The 19,312-nt window shown below is 50.0% G+C and overlaps 3 protein-coding genes across 5 annotated transcripts; 1 reads left to right on the top strand and 2 right to left on the bottom strand.

Annotated features, from left to right (window-relative positions):
• Positions 1-1,361: 1,361 nt before the first annotated feature.
• On the bottom strand, positions 1,362-3,398 carry CST6 (cystatin E/M). The gene is made up of 3 exons (XM_081278771.1): positions 2,953-3,398; positions 1,895-2,020; positions 1,362-1,543 (listed from the first exon to the last, which is right to left on the bottom strand). The coding sequence occupies exons 1-3, from the start codon at positions 3,190-3,192 to the stop codon at positions 1,460-1,462; spliced, it is 450 nt and encodes a 149-aa protein (XP_081134897.1). The 5' UTR covers positions 3,193-3,398; the 3' UTR covers positions 1,362-1,459.
• Positions 3,399-13,038: 9,640 nt separating this feature from the next.
• On the bottom strand, positions 13,039-14,864 carry BANF1 (barrier to autointegration nuclear assembly factor 1). 3 transcript variants are annotated; one of them, XM_081281919.1, is made up of 3 exons: positions 14,724-14,864; positions 13,913-14,045; positions 13,039-13,549 (listed from the first exon to the last, which is right to left on the bottom strand). In XM_081281919.1, the coding sequence occupies exons 2-3, from the start codon at positions 14,033-14,035 to the stop codon at positions 13,403-13,405; spliced, it is 270 nt and encodes an 89-aa protein (XP_081138045.1). In that variant the 5' UTR covers positions 14,036-14,045; positions 14,724-14,864; the 3' UTR covers positions 13,039-13,402. The 3 variants fall into 3 exon arrangements, with proteins under 3 accessions (XP_081138045.1, XP_081138044.1, XP_081138043.1); XM_081281918.1 differs by lacking the exon at positions 14,724-14,864 and adding an exon at positions 14,434-14,588 and having other exon boundaries at positions 13,913-14,051; XM_081281917.1 differs by lacking the exon at positions 14,724-14,864 and adding an exon at positions 14,381-14,523 and having other exon boundaries at positions 13,913-14,051.
• A 254-nt stretch (positions 14,865-15,118) lies between these two features.
• On the top strand, positions 15,119-18,292 carry EIF1AD (eukaryotic translation initiation factor 1A domain containing). The gene is made up of 6 exons (XM_081281916.1): positions 15,119-15,391; positions 16,519-16,692; positions 16,830-16,938; positions 17,033-17,141; positions 17,310-17,354; positions 17,975-18,292. The coding sequence occupies exons 2-6, from the start codon at positions 16,606-16,608 to the stop codon at positions 18,117-18,119; spliced, it is 495 nt and encodes a 164-aa protein (XP_081138042.1). The 5' UTR covers positions 15,119-15,391; positions 16,519-16,605; the 3' UTR covers positions 18,120-18,292.
• The last annotated feature ends 1,020 nt before the right edge of the window (positions 18,293-19,312 follow it).

Below are 19,312 nucleotides of genomic sequence, written 5' to 3'. Positions count from 1 at the left end.
GTGGGCGCTGGTGTTTTTTTCAGGGCATGTATATGGTGTCTGGGAACATCTGAGTGTGTCCTGTGGGTTTATGGGTGTGAATTTCTGTAGAGTTGAGGGTTGTAGGTGTGAGTGTGTGTGACGGAGTATGCACTTCAGCCACAAATTCAACTATGCAAGAAATGTTGCAACCCTGTTTTCTTTAAGTGACATTCAGTCAGAACTATTCCTCATGTGGGCAGCAGGTTTGCACTTGCTCCCTCTGGGGCTCCATGTCCAGTGCCTGGCAACAAAAACACTCAGGATCACTCCAGGGGAACTGGGCTGCGCGAAATAACCACACAAGAGCAGAGATACCTTTTTCTTTGGGAGTCCTGTGACGGCTCCTCTGACCTTAAGGGTCCACAGAAAGAGAGCCAGCATGTTCTGACCCCTTTTATTGAGGAGAAGCCATTCAAATGAGGCAAGGGGTCAGGTTTCAAGGGGCTGAGTCTAACTTCATGATGTCTGCTGTCAGCAGGTTGACTGACATCTAGGAAGGCCACACCCAAAGGCAGAGCAAGAGAAGGGGACACACAAAGGGCATTTCCATGGAACATTCTATTCCAAACAGGGCAAGAGAGTAATATCACAAAGGAACAGGTGAGCGTAGCTCGACCCCTGGGGCTGCAGGAAGGCACACCTATGCATGAAGACCCATTCTGCTACTTCAAGGATCAGGGCAGCTGTCTAGGGCCATTGTGAATGTGGCCAGATCACTACGAAAGTGACCAACAGAGCCTCTACCGATCACGGGAAGGAAAATGCTGGTCACTCAGCACGATGCCCCAAGTGCCTTCCAGGGGTCTTGCCAAGGGAACCTGGGGGGGTCCTGCTAGTGAGAATGTAAGAGGCAATGTCCTGGCCTCATGGCTCTTGGCCAGCAGTGGCTGTGTAAGACAACTTTGGGCCAACACACATGAACATTAGTGGGCCGGAAGCTCAGTGTCCAGGACCCAATGGGCTGGGCACCCCACATGCATGCCTGAGCTTCTCCCAAGTGCTGAGAGGAGCAGGGCATGGGCTCCCCTTCTAAATGCTCACAAACACTGTCCCTGGCTAGTCTTGGGATACAATCCCTCTTCTGTGACTTTGTCTCCTGTCTGTTACCTGAGGCTACTGGGAGTCTGTGATTGGGGTCCTCAGAATTTGTTTCCTCATGTCTGTGATGCTGGAACGTTGGAGATCCCCAGATTCAAGGGCTGAGCCCTGAACTGTCAGTGCTGTCTGGGCTGGGATAGCACCCCCTGGAATACCATGGGTGGCCCGTCAGCTGGGGAATGGTTGGAGACATCAGTAGCTGGGTGGGAAGTGGGGAGTGGAGCACACAGAAGAAACCAATGCAAGAAGCAGTGCCAGTGATTTATTGCAGAAGATGTGGCGATGGCTCTGAGGTGCCCTCCACCATGCGTCCCTTCATCCGCTCCCGCCTGGGGGCCGATTACACTTGCACACAGTTGTGTTTGAGAAGCTGAGAAGAGTTCTTCCAAGGGACTTCGAGGATCTCAAAGTCACAGCGCAGCTTCTGTAAAGAGCCAAGGTACAGGGAGGGGTGAGCCCAGCCCAGGGGTCAGCCTCCTCCCAGGAGCCAGCTCTCTGCCTGCCTTGTCACTCTGGGGCCACAGAGGGGCAATCACTGGCCCCAGCGACACACAGTCTGATGATGGGACTAGATCCCAGGTCTTTCCAGCAAATCCCCCACACCCAGGAAAGCTTCAGCCTCTCCTCTTGCACCTCACACTGGCCTGAAGCTGAGTCACCTAAAAGCAGGGCAGGTTCAGCTAGGTCTCTGCCCAGCCAGCCAGACCAGCTCAGGTGGGACAAGCCCAGGGCCTCAGGTTCTGTGCAGGGTGCGGGCTTGGGGCAGTGCTGTTACCTCCTGCTGCACCCCTGTGGCCAGGGGGCAGGTGGTGAGGTCCACGTGGTCTCCAGAGACCCTGGTCTTCCGGCACGCTGTGCTCTCCATCTCCACTGTCAGGTAGTACTTGATGCCAGCCACCAGCTGGGGAGGAGCCAGGTAGGTGAAGGGTGCCAGGGAAACAGGCCTGGATATACCCCTCCCTCCCTCCATTGTGCCCCACTGTCCCAAGCACATGCAGGGCTCTGAGCTGGGGACCCAGACCTGGAGTAGGTAAGGGGCTCTGGTGGGTCCTGGGACAGGGGGAAGGGGCAGGGGGAAGAGGCCGGGTCCCTTCAGGAGGCTGAGACCCACCTGGGCACACCTTCCCAAAGCTGGGGCCATCACCAGGGAGAGGCTATTGTCCTGTCCCCTCTGCCTCCCCTTTGCCCCCATCTAGGAGGGACCAGGGGGATTCTAGTGAAGGGAACTCTGCATTTACAGGATTGGATCCTGAAACTTGGTTCATGGTGGACTTTTCATTTTGAGAAGCCAGGTATGGTGGCGCACGCCTGTAATCCTAGTGGCTTGGGAGGCTGAGGCAGGAGAACCATGGGTTCAAAATCAGCCTCAGCAAAAGCGAGGCACTAAGCAATTCAGTGAGACCCTGTCTCTAAATAAAATCCAAAACAGGGCTGGGGATGTGGCTCAGTGGTTGAGTGTCCCTGAGTTCAACCCCCATTACCAAAAGAAAAGAAAAGAAAGCACTGTATAGTGGGCAGAGGTGCAGCTCGGTACTTGAGCACTTAACATGCCCAACCAAAGCCCTGGGTTAGATCCCCAGTGTCACAAAAAATAAATGAACATTTAAGAAAGTATTGTGGGCTGGGGCTGTAGCTCAGTGATAGAGTACTTGCCTTGCATGTACTATGTGGGTTTGATCCTCAGCACCACATAAAAATAAAGATATTGCACAAACTACAACTAAAAATAATTTTTTTAAGTATCGTATGCAATGTTGCTTTCTGCCTTGGCATCCCCTTCACTGGGCACCTAGGCAGTGAGTAGCCCTGGCGGGGTTCACTTGCCCAGCTCACCTGGCTCTGCGCCTTCATGATGTTCGTGTCGCGGAAGTAGTAGAGGCTATTGCTGCCCATGTTGTAGCTGGCCACAGCTGCCTGCGCCGCCCTCTGCACTTGCGGGTCGTTGGGAGCCAGGTCCTGCCGTTCTCCAGTCCTGCGGCCCCGCGGATCAGCGCGGGCGTCAGGGGACAGGGCCAGGAGGCAGAGCGCGATCAGAGCCAGGCCCATCGCCAGCGGGAGGTGAGAACGTGCCATGGCTGCAGTGTCAGTGCCGAGCAGAGGCCTGTGCTGCTTTTACGGGCTCCCTGGCCCCGCCCGGCCCCGCCTGCCGCCAGTCGCCCCCGGATCCCGGCATGGTGCCTTCCCCACCCCCAGGTCCTGCAGGCTGGGCCGAGGGGTCAGAGAACCCCTGTGTGCCAAGATGCTGTTGCCCAGCCCTCCAGCAAGGGAGAGCACAGCCACAAACCCCAGCACTAAGTGCCACTGTAGGAAGAGTTCACAGAAAGTCTGTCCAGTCTGATCTACCAACAGCTATGTTTGAGCTCTTACTGTCCCACCATTTCTGGGCTGTGTGACCTTGGAGAGGTTACTTAACCTCTCACTGTTTCTGTTTCCTCTTCTGGAAAGTGAGTATTGTGAGGATTCAATGAACTGATACAAGTAAATTGGAAGAGGCCAGATGTTCTACAAACAGCAGGTAAGTAGGTGACATTACTGCCCTGAGCCAGTGTCATTTGACTCACAATCAGCACCAAGAGGGAATTATAGTGTTTCCACTTTGCAGAGGAGGAAATAACATGGAAGGGAGAACTGATTTGACTATAGACAGCAGTTGATCACCAGTAAATGGAGATGCTGGCTTTTGAGCCCGGGAGCTCTAAGAACTTAGCAGTCCTAAACCAGACTGAGTCCCAAGGGTGAGAACTGTCAGAAAAAGGGGCTGTCATACCTGTTGCTGTTTAACTGACTGGGTGACTCTGGACAAATCACTCAACTTCCCAGAGCCTCAGCTGAAAAAAAGGGTAACAATATTTTTCTCCTGGGCTGGAGATGTGGCTCAAGTGGTAGCGCGCTTGCCTGGCATGTGTGCGGCCCGGGTTTGATCCTCAGCACCACATACCAACAAAGATGTTGTGTCTGCCGAAAACTAAAAAATAAATATTAAAAAAATTCTCTCTAAGAAAAAAAAAATATTTTTCTCCTAAGTTTGTTCTAACGCCAATGCCTCCAGACCGAGTCACCCCTAGGCACACTGGACAAGTAAGTGCTAGAAGTACCAGCAACATAGGGACCCCACAACTTTTTGAAAGACTCCAATAATAAATATATAAAAAATAGCATTGAAGTAATCAACACAGGAAAAGCCTGGACTTTGTTAGAATTCTTTGTGCTTTAGAGTCTGCATAATTTGGGCTTTAATATATGTTGGAGAGCCAGGACATTTGTCCTTGGGACATTGAAATCTTTTTGGAGTCTTACATGGGGCTCAGAGGAGGTGGCCACTTACAGGACCTGGCAAAAAAATTGGTGCTTTGTTAGTGATAGCTATTATTGGTTTGGTTTGTGGTGCTGGGGATGGAACCCAGGGGTACTCTACCATTGATCTACATCCCAAGCCTTTTTTACTTTTTATTTTGAGACCACATTTTGCTAAATTGCGGAAGCTGGCTTTGAACTAAGATCACCCTGCCTTGGCCTCCTCCTGAATTGCTGGGATTACAGGTGTGTGCCATCACCCCGGCACTATTATTGTGGTGAGTATCATAAGCAGACATCCAGCATTCCCCCTTCCCCAATTCTAGAATCCCAGGGCCATGAGGAAGTGATTTCTCAGACCAGAGCATGGTCACTGCCAGTCCAGCTGCCAGTCTGCTTCCCCACCCAGTCAGTCCAGCTATGAAAAACAAACTGCTACCTCCCTGGGATTCCAAGGAAAAGGTCACAAGTTTGTCACAGGCTCAGGTGTCTGTCTTAAAGAGACAGACTTCTGTTTGTTGGAGAGCTGGTCTAAGCTTGGCTTGATGAGGAGGCTTGGCCAGGTAGGGACCATGAGTCGAGAGGTATAGGACAGCTCACAGGGAAAGGTGGGAGGCTTCCCAAAGGGACCAGGCAACCTCCCTGGGCGCCCCCAGCTCTGCTCTTCCACCGTGGAGCTCAGTCATGGCCACACTTACTTCTCATAGCTCCCTTGAAAAGTAAAGCACCATCTCTGATTCACCAAGAACCAGTGAGTCACCAGTCACTGTCACCTACCTTGTCCATCACTGCTTTGTGCTAATGTCAATGAGTCTTTGGTGCTACAATCTAGCAATTTCCAAGGACTTCTCATCCACTGATTACTCCTCTCAAACCCTGAGGTAGTAGTATCCTCATCTGCAGAAGAGTTAATCAGAGCTAATCTGAAGTCACTTGGCTAGAAGTACTATCTGGAGAGAAAAAGAGGGAGAGGAGAGGGAAACTAACCATCACTGGACTCTTGCCATATGCTATGCCTTGAGTCACATTTTCTTGTTCTCATAGTGGCTCTGCAGAGTAGTGATTATTACCTCTTTCTACACGGAGGAAATGAGGGGTCAAAGAAGAAATGGTAGGACCTGGAGTAGCACCCACATGCCTGCAATGTCCTGTGCTGACCAGGCTGTTATGCAGCGGGGTGCTTCCTGAAGGTGGTCTGTCTCATCCAGAAAGGAGCCTGTAGTCTGGGCTCCATCCTGTCTGGATCACTCTGGCTTCCAGAAAACGCCCTGGGCCAAGCATGAACTTGAGATTGGCCATCCCACTGGCCATGGGGCACAGGCTCCAGATTTGCTGTGGCCCAGGCCTTCCAACCCAGGTTGCCCACAGCACCCTTCTCTTTCTCATGGCCTGATGGGTCTTGATGACCAGGGAGGCCTCTCACAACCTCCTCACCTTGGGCCCACCCTGGCAGGCTCCTTGCTGTAGCCCACCCCATCCCTCTTCCTTGAGACTTCAGCTGGGTGAAGGACATTCTCTCCCTAGGACTCTGCTCCCCTTGTCCTGTCACACATATCCTGGAAAGAAAACTTCCTGGCAAGGACACATGTGACTCCATGGAGGAGTTCCCCTCAGTGCCGGGGTGTCCTGTTCATCAGCTGATTGAATCTTCAGAGCCCTGCACTGGGTGGAACAACTGGCTCCAGATCACCAGATGACCGAGGGAAGAACTTGTGCCTCTGGCTGGTTCTTCAAGGTTACCATTAGTTGAAGCCAGAGTGATGGCCGCAGAGAGAGTCCTGGTGCCTGCAGGGAGGGGACACCCTAAAAGGGAGGCCACAGCCATGAGCACCAACTGGGCATCTTCTATTCCATCTGGGTTGCCACTGGGCTAGGTAGGGAAGGTGTCTTGGGCTGTCTGTCCCTTCCTTTCTAAGGACAGCAGGAAGAAGCCCTTAGGACACCAGGGTTCACCCTAAGCTGCGGGCCAGATCTGAGTACTAGGGACTAGAGCAACTGAGGGGTCAAGCTCTGGCTGCATACAGGGGTCAGGGTGGCAAGGGGTATAATGTGTGAATATTTGCTGACTTCTGGGCCCACCAACAACCCCAGGCCAGTAGGTGCTCAGCTCAACCTGCTGAGCCCTGAGCCCTGGCTGAGAAGCTCTGCCTCCTCCGTCAGGCCTGCCCTCTCTCCAGCACGCCAGGCCTTGCTCCCTTTGACCTACAAGCTGAGTCAGGGCTGGACCTCTGAGAGGCCACTCTGTCACAAGGTACATTCTAGATGCCCTTTGTCCCCTGCTGCTCCAGGACTGACCCAGGGATTTGTGTGAGATATAACATAAAGAGCCCAGATGAAGGGCTCCTGCCCTATCAATCTGTCCTGGGCTCCAGTTGAGCCCCAGGGAGAGGTGACAAAACCCATGGGTTAGCCAGGGAAAGGCGAACATTGAAGAAACAAGGAAGACAGTATGTCACGCAGGGTCCCAACAGGGTCCCAGTGCCAGAGCCAGGGAGGCAAAGCCAGGCAACCAGTATGGGCTGGAGCCACAGGAAGGGTTTCATAGAGCGGGAGAGCATCTCCATCACCTTGTCATTCAACAGCAACAATGTGATTGTGTCAGGGCTGAGTGTGGAGAAGCTGTAGCCCTACTGAGCCCCTGCCTAAGCACACCAGGCAAATGACAGTGTCACAAGCACAAGGGTTGAGGCTGAGTGTGTCTGGACCCATCAGGGAAACATTAGGCACATAGTATGTCTCAGACTCCAGAGAAGGCCACTCTACTACCTCAATGGGCTCCTCCCAGGAAGCAGTTGAACCACAGTGGCCCCTGCTCTGGTGGAACCTGCCAGCTGAGCCACACGCTGCCCAGACCCAGCTTGAGAGAACCCTCATTCCTACTAGTGACAATTCTGTCACTTTGTCCCATACTCATTCAATCACCAGTTTTTTATTTTTTGTTTCCTTCTTATCCTTCTATTATTCTGAAATGTAGCTAATACACAGAAAACAAGCCAGAAGATGCATGTTCCTTTTAACAAATAATTGCAGGGTCAGTGCATGTATTTCCACCATCCAGGTCAAAAATGAAATGCCACTCCCACCTCTACACCCTTCCATAATCACACAAAGATAATCACTATTGATATTTTCTTTCTTTACTTTTTGCCATACTAGGTATTGAATCCAGGGCCCTGCACGCGAAGCAAGCACTGTACCACTGATCTACACCCCCAATCCTTTTATTCTGAAACAGGGCCTCACTAAGTTTCTGAGGCTGGCCTTGAACTTGTGATCCTCCAGCCTCAGCTTCCCAAGTAGTTGGTATTACAAGTGGGCACCACCATGCCAGGCTTACTATTGACTTGCAATAAACATTTCCTTGCTTTTCTTTCTAGTTTTATTATCTATGTAGAGGTCACTAAGCAAGAATTTACTTCTTAACTTTACATGAACATAATCACACCATTGTATATTTTGCTTTATTTGTTCAATACTGTTTGAGGGTCACCCATCATCTGGGTTGCTCCCCACTCCCCCGCAGTGCTGCCAATCTGGGCCTCACACTGCAAACACCCAGTGCCTCAAGGTACCAGGTTACTTCCTCCTGTCCTGGGTGTGGGTGCGAGTTGGTGCATCCAAGGAACACCCCCAGGTGGAGACGTGGGACTCTGGCTAGTGTTGGGAGTCTGCATGCCCATCTCTAGGCTATCTTGGGGTGCTGCTTCTGTGTTTGCTTTGCTTCTGGGTTGCTAGGTTGTGTTGCTGGATAGTTGGTTGCTAGGTGGGCGCTGGTGTTTTTTCAGGGCATGTCTATGGTGTCTGGGAACATCTGAGTGTGTCCTGTGGGTTTATGGGTGTGAATGTCTGTAGAGTTGAGGGTTGTAGGTGTGAGTGTATGTGTCTGAGTATGTACTACAGCCACAAATTCTATTGTACTAGAAATGTTGTAGACCAAGAGGCCATGGGACCAGGACATCGCCTGCACAGCAGTGGCTGTGCAGGACAGGCAACCCACTTTGGACCACATACAGGCACAGGAACGTTAGTGGACAGAAAACTCAGTGTCCAAGACCCAGTGGGCTGAACCTCCCACATGCATGCCTGAACTTCTCCCAGGTGCTGAGAGGAGCAGGGCATGCACTCCCCTTCTGAGTAGACACTGTCCTTGGGGCTAGTCTTGGGACATTATCTCTCTTCTCTTTGTCCCCATCCCTTTTCTAAGACTATTGGGAGTTTCTGGCTGTGTTTGGGGGCCCACCACTCCCACCTGCAAACCTACTACAGCTGCACACAGTCTTGTTTGAGAAGCTGAGTTCTTCCAAGGGACTTCGAGGATCTCAAAGTCACAGCGCAGCTTCTGTAAAGAGCCAAGGTACAGGGAGGGGTGAGCCCAGCCCAGGGGTCAGCCTCCTCCCAGGAGCCAGCTCTCTGCCTGCCTTGTCACTCTGGGGCCACAGAGGGGCAATCACTGGCCCCAGCGACACACAGTCTGATGATGGGACTAGATCCCAGGTCTTTCCAGCAAATCCCCCACACCCAGGAAAGCTTCAGCCTCTCCTCTTGCACCTCACACTGGCCTGAAGCTGAGTCACCTAAAAGCAGGGCAGGTTCAGCTAGGTCTCTGCCCAGCCAGCCAGACCAGCTCAGGTGGGACAAGCCCAGGGCCTCAGGTTCTGTGCAGGGTGCGGGCTTGGGGCAGTGCTGTTACCTCCTGCTGCACCCCTGTGGCCAGGGGGCAGGTGGTGAGGTCCACGTGGTCTCCAGAGACCCTGGTCTTCCGGCACGCTGTGCTCTCCATCTCCACTGTCAGGTAGTACTTGATGCCAGCCACCAGCTGGGGAGGAGCCAGGTAGGTGAAGGGTGCCAGGGAAACAGGCCTGGATATACCCCTCCCTCCCTCCATTGTGCCCCACTGTCCCAAGCACATGCAGGGCTCTGAGCTGGGGACCCAGACCTGGAATGGGTAAGGGGCTCTGGTAGGTCCTGGGGCAGGAGGAAGAGACCTGGTCCCTGTAGAAGGCTGAGACCCACCTAGTCACAACTTCCTGAAGCTGGAACAGACATGAGGGAGAAGCTGCTATCCCTTCTGTCCCCATCTAGCAAGGACCAGGGAGAAGTGGCAGAAGCAAATTTGTATACAGGGTTGGATCCTCTCTTTGATATTTTGTTTGTTGTGGATTTTGGCCTTCATCTGAATTTTAAAAATATTGCATAACAATCTCATCTTGGACAGGTGTGGTGGCACATGCCTGTAATCCCAGCTTCTTGGGAAGCTGAGGCTGAAGGGTCGGGAATTCAAAGCCTGCTTCAGCAACTTAGTGAAAACATAAACTACTGTGTCTCTAAATAAAATATAAAAATAGGCTGGGAAGGCTGGGGTTGTGGCTCAGTGGTAGAGCACTCGCCCAGCGCATGTGAGGTTCTGGGTTCAATCCTTAACACCAGATAAAAATAAATAGAATAAAATATATTGTGTATAAAAATAAATATATTTTTTTAAAAGATGTATCCAACTACAAAAAATAAATATTAAAAAAAATGGGCTGGGGATGTGGCTCAGTTGTGAAGTGCCCCTGGGTTTAATCCCCAGTGCGTGCGCGCGCGCGCGCGCGCACACACACACACACACACAATCATGTGTGCTTTTGCCACCTCTGGCCTGGCCTGCTGCACTTTACTCTGTGCCTTGAGGATGTGCTTTCTAAGCATTCAGTGATGCTTCTGCCTATACGGTGGCTGACTGTAGCCAACTGGATTGGCCATCTGATGTCTCTATCACAGTGGGCCATTTATCCTACCCAGATACAGCCTCAACTGGACCCTTGTCCTTACAGACCATAGACCATAGTGCCCAGCTTACCAGATCATTGTTCCATCCTCTGGTCTTTAGTTTTGTGTTTCTTTCTATTATTCTGAAATGTAGCTGATACATTTCAGAATGATCCACATTAAGGGCATCGAAGAACAGACGTGTTCAGGTAAATTTAAAAAAAAAAAAAAACACTTTTTTTTTAATACTGGGATCAAGCCCAGGTCCCACACATGCTATGCAAACACTATCACTGAGCTACACCCTGCCCTCTGACCAATTTAATAAGTAGCTAATGTCTACATTACCACCCCAAAGGTCAAAAAAAAAATGGAAATGCCACTCCCACTGCCAAGCCCTTCCACTATCACACCCTCCACCACAGATTTTTTTCTTTGTATTGACTTTTTTCCCCCTGGTGCTAGGGATGGAACCCAGAATCTTGCCCATGCTCAGCAGGTGCTCCACCACTGACCTACACTATGGACCTACTACTAACTTTTGCAATAAGCATTCCCTTTTTTTTTTTTTTACAGCAATGGGCACTGAACCTAAGGTCTCCAGTGTTTTTGACAGGGCCTAAAAGTTGCCCAGGTTGGCACTGAACTTGCAATCCTCCTTAGCCTTCTTAGTAGCTGAGACTCTAGGTGTGCAGCACTATGCCTAGCTTCTTGGTTTTCTTTCTAGACTCACCATCTATATAGGGATCCTTAAGCAAGAATTCACTTAACTTTACATGAGCGGACCCCATCTTTTTGTTGGTTTTTCACCACTGTGCAGCTTTATTTACTTATCTACCCTCATACTGAGAACCACCAGTTGTGCTCCATTGGGGGCTATTATAATCAACAGAACTATGCACACTCACAAATGTCCTAGTGCAGGTGTTCAGGAGCTTCTTCAAGGCATAGTCCTGAGAGTGGAATTGTCAGCTCACAGGGTGTGTCAGCTTTGTAAAATAATGCCCAAGTGTTTTCCCAGAGTGCTCTCAGTAATTCACACTCCCACCAACACAGGAGTTCCTGTTGCTCCATATGCTCAATGCTTGTTATTGTCAGACTTTTTAAGATTCTTGCCAATTGGGTGGGTGTTGATGGGATTTGCTTTTCTGATTACTAATGAAATCAAGCCTTTTCACATGCTGTTAGGGTATATTTTCTTGGGACTGCCTTTTATGTCTTTTGCCAGTTTTTCTATTCTTTCCAACTTTTTCTTGACCACCGTTCCACATGCTCTGGGTTAGATACTTTATATTTTTTTCAAATATCTTTTCCACTCCAGGTTTATCTCTTCACTCTATGATTTTATATAGAATTTCTAATATTAATGTAGTTTTGTCAACTTAATCTCTTAATTTTTCTCTATCTTGAGGTCCCTGAAAACTCATATTATCCATTTGTATTTTAATACCCATCATTTGTGCCTCTTCAGCCAGTAGAGATTGTGTGAACAATTTGTTTATACAGCAAATAAGTCAATGTTCAATGATGGTCTGTTGAAGGGATGAATGCCAAGCATGAATGGGTGGTATACAGCTAGCATTTCATTTGATCCCTAAAACAATCTCATTTCCTTTTTTTTTTTTTTTTTTAAAGAGAGAGGAGAGAGAGAGAGAGAGAGAGAGAGAGAGAGAGAGAGAATTTTTAATATTTATTTTTTAGTTCTCGGCGGACACAACATCTTTGTTGGTATATGGTGCTGAGGATCGAACCCTGGCCGCACGCATGCCAGGCGCAATCTCATTTCCTAAGTGGGAAAACTGAGACTCGAGAGGGACTAAGTGACATGACCAAGTTACAGTCTGAATTAGATGGCTATTTCTCAGCAACAAGTCTATGGGCAAATTAACTTCTCTGGGTACCAAGTCTCTTCACTTCTAAAAAAATAAAACAATGGTTTATTATTATGAAAGGAAAAAAAATGTTTGCAAAAGTTTCAGTTTCAGGAAGGTTCAAAAATGTCCCAAGAAAAAACAGGATCAAGCTGGGCATGGCGTTGTCACACACAGCAACTCAGGAGGCTGAGGCAGGAGGACGGCAAGTTTGATGTCAGCCAGGACAACTTAGTGAGACCCTGTCTCAAAATAAAAAGGGCCAGGCATGGTGGTGCATGCCTGTAATCCCAGCGGCTCAGGAGACTCAGGCAAGAGTGTCACAAGTTCAAAGCCAGCCTCAGCAATTTAGCAAGATCCTGTCTCAAAAATTTAAAAAGGAATGGGGATGTGCCTCAGTAGTTAAGTGTCCCTGGATTCAATCCCTGGTACCAAAAACTAAAATAAAATGGGTTGGGGACATAGCCTAGTGGTAGAATACTTGCCTAGCCTACAAAAAGCTCTGCGTTAATCCCTAGTACAGAAAGAAAAGAGCAAGAGAGAAAAGGACCTAAATATACTGAATTCAAGTGTAACTCCCTTACTGCTTTCCCCCAAGACATCTGGGCAGATAGCAAGAGCCCTGCCCACGCCTTTGAGGGATGAGAGATGATGGGGTGATCAGTAGGTGAACTCTTACCTATATCCAGTCCACCCTCTTCCTGGTACCTGACTCCTACTGACTTTTCCACCAGGTGCTGCCTAGCTGTTGACTTGAGTGACATCTGGAACACCTACCTGGCTCCCAGGAAGTCAACCCACACTCTCTCCCACATCATCCTGGGATTGGGACACTCCAAGCCACCTGCCCAAGGCCCATGTGGCTAGGGTGGCTACCCTCTAGGAGTGGGAAGGGAAGGTGTCAGTTTCGGTCTGCACTGATAAGGAGTGCAGCAGACACCATCAGCTCTGGGGAAGAGGCAACTCTCAGCCCACTTACTTTTCAACACACAACACTCAGTCATGAAGGCCACTGTCTTTATTGACCTAAAAAACTTTACAAGGACAGTGACTGTTATGCCAAAAAAGGTGCCAAATGGCATCAAACAGACCAGAGGTGAAGGTGGGGGTGAGGGAAGGGGCCAGGAATCCAATCAGAAAAGTTGGTTAATGATTTCCATGGAACTGGCAGGGGAAAGAGAAAGGGAGTTGCATGCAAGAGCAAAAATTCCAAAAAAGATTGAAATGGTGAGGGGAGAGAACTCCCAAAGACCCTGGAGTACAACAACAGCAATCTTTTCCTTTGTAGAGGACAAGGAGCCCCCACTCAGCTGCAAACTCTGGAGACTTGATAATGGGGCTAGGGATTGAGGGCTCCCCAGAGAACATCACAAGAAGGCATCACACCATTCTCGAAGGCACCCAAAGCAGTCCCGGGACTGCTTGGCATTGGCACCACATGTGTCCTTCAGCCATTCTCGGAAGAGGTCTTCATCTTTCTTTAGCACCAGAAACTGACCGAGGACGACATATGCCTGCAAAACAGGCAAAATAAAAGGCATGCTGCTGAGTTCTGTGGGGAATAAAAGCAAGACAGCTGTCTACCACCTCACCACCCTGAATGTGCCAGATCCCCTCTGGCCTCTGAAGCTAAGCAGAGTCAATCTTGCTTGATATCTGAATAGGAGAACAATGTCACTTTTGTGACATTTAGAGCATACAAGCCCATGAAGTAGGGCAGGTTCTGCCCCTACTTCATCTCTCCCAGGTAGCCAGTCACTTCGGATTATCCACCACTGTCTACTCCTCCCCCCTAGCTTCTTCCCACTGCCAGTCTGCCCTAAGAAATTGCCATCTCTCCCCTCAGGTCTCCCCTGGTACACGTAGCCAACCCACACCTTGTCAAAGCCCCTTTCCTCAAGCTTCTTGCCCAGGACTTCACCAATCCCAGCCAGGCTCCCCACTGGCTTTTCCCCCATAGGCTCTGCCACGAAGTCTCGATGCTTTTGGGAGGTTGTCATCTTGATCGAGCTTAATCTAGGAATCCCAAGAAAAAGCAAGTTAGGGCTGAGGACCTGAGCTCCCAAAGGTTCAAGAGCAATCTCATATTAAAACGTAGGTAGGCCATTATGGTGAAATCCCTCATTTCACAGAGAAAACTGAGAACCAGGGACAATCTCCCTAATATTCAGAAAAGAAATGTCTTCCACTCCCTGGGGGAACCAGGTTTCCGTGCAGTCCCAATAGAAACAATCCAGCTCTAACAGGTGGCGCACGCAGGGCAATAGACACCCAGAGTCGGCGGCCAGGACACGCCCTAGAGCTGACACTCTCGGTGACCTTGGCTGCGCAAAGATGACACTGACACTGCTCGAGCAGCCGTGCGGTGTGAAAAACCAAAACAGGGTCTCAGGCTCACCCGCCCTTCACACGGCATTCAGAGCGAAGGCGCAGGCCCGCGGCGCCGACCTCCGCTCGCGCGGCCCCGCGGGGTTCACACCGCCCCAGCCGGCCTCGCCCCGCCTCCGGCGCGCGCCGCCCCGCCCCCTCCACGCTCCGCCGCTCCCACGCGCCACGCGCCGCTCCTCCCCGCGGCCGAACCCTCTCCTAGGGTGCACTCCCTGGCTCGCCACAGCAATGGGGTCCCTTTCCTCCCCTCCTCCCCGCCCTTCCTCCAGCCTCCAGCTAGGGCCCCGCTGGGAGGCTCACGCTCAAAAGCAGGTCCGGCTCCAGTAACGGTTGCTCTTGCTACTCGGCCGCTCCCGCCGATACCTCAAGCCACTAGAATTTTCTTCGACTTCCGCTTCCGGGTCGTCTCAAGACCCGCCTTAAAAAAGTAATTGGGCACTTCTAGCCGCTGAGGGGCCATAGAGTTGGATTGCCCTACATCTCAGTCATGTAGACACTAGCCGCTCTTTTTTGGCCCCTGGCGGAAAGCCAGGCTGCCCTCTGTGGTCTCGCTTCTGGGGCTGCTCCTCCAGTCTGAGAGAGAGAAGCTTCCGAACAGGATACTTCCTTTGTTCACTACCCGGTACTTAGAACCCAAGGACTTGGGTCTGACGGACCCCGCGGTAGGACAAGTTAGAGGAACGGACAAAGTAGGGGAAGTGCGGCCGGAAGGTTTCTGAGAGAGCGCCGGAAGTACACGGCAGGGTCCGACTCAAACTGGTGTCCTCCTTGTAGTTGGACTCGCGGAAATTGGGAACGCCACGATCCGGAGTCCAGAACTGCTGTTCCGTGGTGATCACCGGCAAGTCCCATTTGTGTGCCTTCGTTGGCTCGGCTTTGAAATTTCGAGTCGTGAACTATCCGCTCTCAGCATCCAGCTGGAAAACAGGGTTGCTTGTGCAGCGCCTGTGGAACCCAAGGGCCAACGAGTAAGTGTGGGTCTTTCCTCCGGGTGGGGGGAGCAGAGGACTGGAGACGGCAATTAGATACACGTCGGAGTTTCCTTTGGAAACTATCAGTTTCGGTGATACCAGCTCTGGTCTTCCGAGATACGGCAGCTGCCGCAGACCAAGCTTGCTTCACCTCGACCCTTCACGCATTTCTGGCTTGGACAGTCGTGGTGGTCACTGAATTCGTCTCTGCCTGTAGTGTGTTAAGAGATTGAGCATTTGTGTTACGTGGCTGTGCTAGAGATGGGATGATATTCATGTCGAGAAAGGTACAATTTATCTCAAGTTCTCTGAACTATGTATAGTTCCTGACCACAACAGGACTTCTGATAACAGGAGTCATCTCGTGTGATGTGCATGCTGGGGGCATTTTCATTATCTTATTTTATAGCAGTGTTGAGTTAGCTATTGTTTTTTGGGGGGGCATAGAAAAGTTGAGCAGTTTTGTCCTATTATTATTTTTTTTAAGAGAGAGTGAGAGAGGAGAGAGTGTGTGAGAGAGGAGAGAGAGTGTGAGAGAGAATTTTTAATATTTATTTATTTTTTTTAGTTCTCGGCGGACACAACATCTTTGTTGGTATGTGGTGCTGAGGATCCAACCCGGGCCGCACGCATGCCAGGCGAGCGCGCTACCGCCTGAGCCACATCCCCAGCCCCTATTATTATTATTTTTAGACATTGATCAAACCCAGTGCCTCAGACACACTAGGCGAGCACTCTACCATTGAGCCACAAATTGAGTCATTTGTTTTTTAATGAGAAGTTGACACTCCTTGCTGCAGCAAGCCTGTAATCCCAGCAACTCCAAAGCCTGAGACAAAAGGATCACAAATTGGAGGCCAGGCTGGGCAACTTAGCAAGGCCCTGAGCAACTTAGCCAGACCCATCTCAAAAAAAAAATAATAATAATGCTGGGCATGTAACTCACTGGTAAAGTACTTTTAAGTTCAATACCCAGTATCAAAAGCAAATTAAAAAAAAAAAAAGATAAACAGGGAATAGCCAAGGCAGAATTTGAATCTAGGCAGTGAGACCTTGAATCCTTAACCAGGATGCTGTGTCACTCTCCAGTAAATGGCCCCTCCCATCTTCATATCTTCATACAGCCTGGCTTCTGAAACTGTCATCAAAATAACTTCAGAGGAGGAGCTTACGGTATTCTTGTTCCTAACCACCCTGGGACAGAACCCAGCATGTCACAGGCCACCAAGAGGAAGCATGTGGTGAAGGAGGTGCTGGGGGAGCACATGGTGCCCTCTGACCAGCAACAGATCGTGAGGGTGAGCGGCACTGGGCACAGGCTGCTCTGCTCCCAACCCCTCCACTCCATAGGACCCCTGGGGTGGGAGTAGGGTGCATTGCAGATCAGAGGGTGTTTGTGACTGATAAAGCTGTCTCTTGGTCTTTCTTGGACCAGGTACTCAGGACACCAGGGAATAATCTGCATGAGGTGGAGACAGCCCAAGGGCAGCGCTTCCTGGTGAGCATGCCGTCCAAATACCGCAAGAACATCTGGATTAAGAGAGGTGAGAAAGGCAGTCTTCTAGGAGACAGAATCATTTCCTGTGGTCCTGGCTCCCCATTGCAAGCATGGCTGACTTTGCCTTTTCTTGCCTACAGGGGACTTTCTCATCGTTGACCCCATTGAAGAGGGAGAAAAGGTGAAGGCTGAGATCTCCTTTGTTCTCTGCAAGGACCATGTGCGCTCTCTGCAGAAGGAGGGCCTCTGGTAGGATGCCCCTGATCCTTAGCTTTGTGGTTTCTGGGGGACACTGACTTCCTAGCTAGGGAATTGGGAGAGGGAAGAATGTGGCATCCCTGGCAGGGACAGCTGGAAACAACTCTTTTGCTGAGAGGTTTCTCTGTCCTCTCTGACCTGGCTCTTCTCTTGGCACAGGCCTGAGGCCTTCTCTGAAGTGGCTGAGAAACACAACAGGAACAGGTGAGGAGCACACCCTAGTGTAGGAAAGAGAAAATAGGGTTTTTACCTTTGGAGAAAGTAGAGCCTACATTTCTCTCTTTGTAGGATACCTGGTGAGAGTTCTTAAACATGTGGCAGAACATGTGGTTGTGAATATCGCTTGAAAGTTAGATGTCCTGGGTTAAATTCCTCCCTTTGCAATTTATAGTTAAGTTACTTTAGGTATGTTACTTAGTCTTTTAAGATTGTTTTCTCATATATATGATAGGAGCTTTGTAAGAAGGAGCTAATGCTTATAAAGTTGCTTAGTACGGTACCTGGCGTGGAATATGGGCCTAGTAAGTGTTAGTAGAATTGTTTTGATTCCTAACTGAAACCAATGGCTGTAGTAAACTTTTTGGGTGGGGGACAGTGTTTGTTTTCCCACTATTGGCTCTGACTCTCTGTCTTTCCTTGTGTTTTTTAAGGAACAACTGCTCTCTCTCTCTCTCTCTCTCTCTCTCTCCCTGGAACTCTGCATTTTTAAACACCTGTGTGTCTGACTGCTTGGCCAAATGATCCTCCTTTTTGGGGACTCCTTGGTTGCAGAATTGATTTTCCTAGAAGGTATTGGGCTGACTCTTTCTGCTTCCTCCATGCAGACAGACTCAGCCAGAACTCCCAGCTGAGCCACAGTCATCAGGAGAAGAGTCTGCCTCTGAAGATGATTCTGACCTCTTTGTTAACACCAATCGCAGACAGTATCATGAGAGTGAGGAGGAGAGTGAAGAGGAAGAGGTGGCCTGAGACTCTGGGATCCACTTTTCCACTTGCTCAGGGACTACTCCCAGGCTCCTCTGGGCTTGGACATTCCCACGGTGCCCTGCAGATCTTTACCCCTGGATGGGGACAAGGCAGGACCCTCTTGAACTGACCTTTTGTCCTAGGAGAATTAAACCCCTGGTGGGTGGTGACTTGTACTGGTGTCTGAGTGGCTCTCTGTGGTGAGGGAGACTTATAGTAAATTAAAAACCTGCTCCTTGGTAGAGGCCTTGGGGCTTGTGGCCAGATGGGGGAGAAAATGGGAACTGGCTGAGTCTTTCCCAAGTGATTCACTCACACACACTTATTGGGCATTTAGAAAGTGCCAGGCCCTGTGCTGTACCTCCTTGCGTGTGTTTCACAATTAGGAACAGTCCTACTTCCTAGCCTCTTGCAGTTAACACCGATATAAGCATTCAAGGTTGTATCAAAGGACCTATGTCCACCCACCTGCCTCTATAGATGCTCTGGATGAATCCTGTGGTGCCTTGTGAGCTGCTTCCCCAGCCTTTCTAGTCATTCCTACCACTAGACTGCTCATCTCCTGCTGCTGTGCATTCACTCGTTAAACCATATCTTTCTTGTACTTTTAACTTTTCATCACCTCCAGAACATCTGCTTTGTGGTCAGTGAACCTCTGTGTCTTAACCATCTCCTGATTCCATTTTAAAACTGGGTTATTCCCTGAGGATATGACTGTCATATAACCTTTCCACCCACATACCTGCCTCAGTATGAGGGATGGAACCCAGGGCTATATGCATGCTAGGCAAGTGCTTTGCTATTGAGGTACATCTCAGCCCTGTATAATTCTTTAAAAAGGTGGGGTGTTGCTAAGTTGCTGGGGCTGGCCTCAAATTTTCAATCCCTCTGCCTCATCCTCCCTGAGTAGCTAGAATTACAGGAAGGTGCCACTACACCAGGCTGTGGTATAACTTTGTGTGTGTGTGTGTGTGTGTGTGTGTATGTGTGTGTTGTAGTATAACTTTTTAAATGGAGGCTGTGTTCTCACCCTCGCCCTTTTCCTTTGTGCATCAGCACCAGAAGTAGGGTTGGTGACCTCCTTATGACTTTCTTATAATCCTCTTGCCACAGCCTCCCTAGTAGACATTGACCCTCTTGGAAATCCTGTGATCCCTCTTCTTAGAACCTTTTGCCTCTAACTGTCCTCTCCCCCT

The sequence above is a fragment of the Spermophilus citellus genome, assembly GCF_964194105.1.
Source record: "Spermophilus citellus genome assembly, chromosome: 2".
Classification (NCBI taxonomy): Eukaryota; Metazoa; Chordata; class Mammalia; order Rodentia; family Sciuridae; genus Spermophilus; species Spermophilus citellus.
This window is presented reverse-complemented; position numbering and strand designations above follow the sequence as displayed.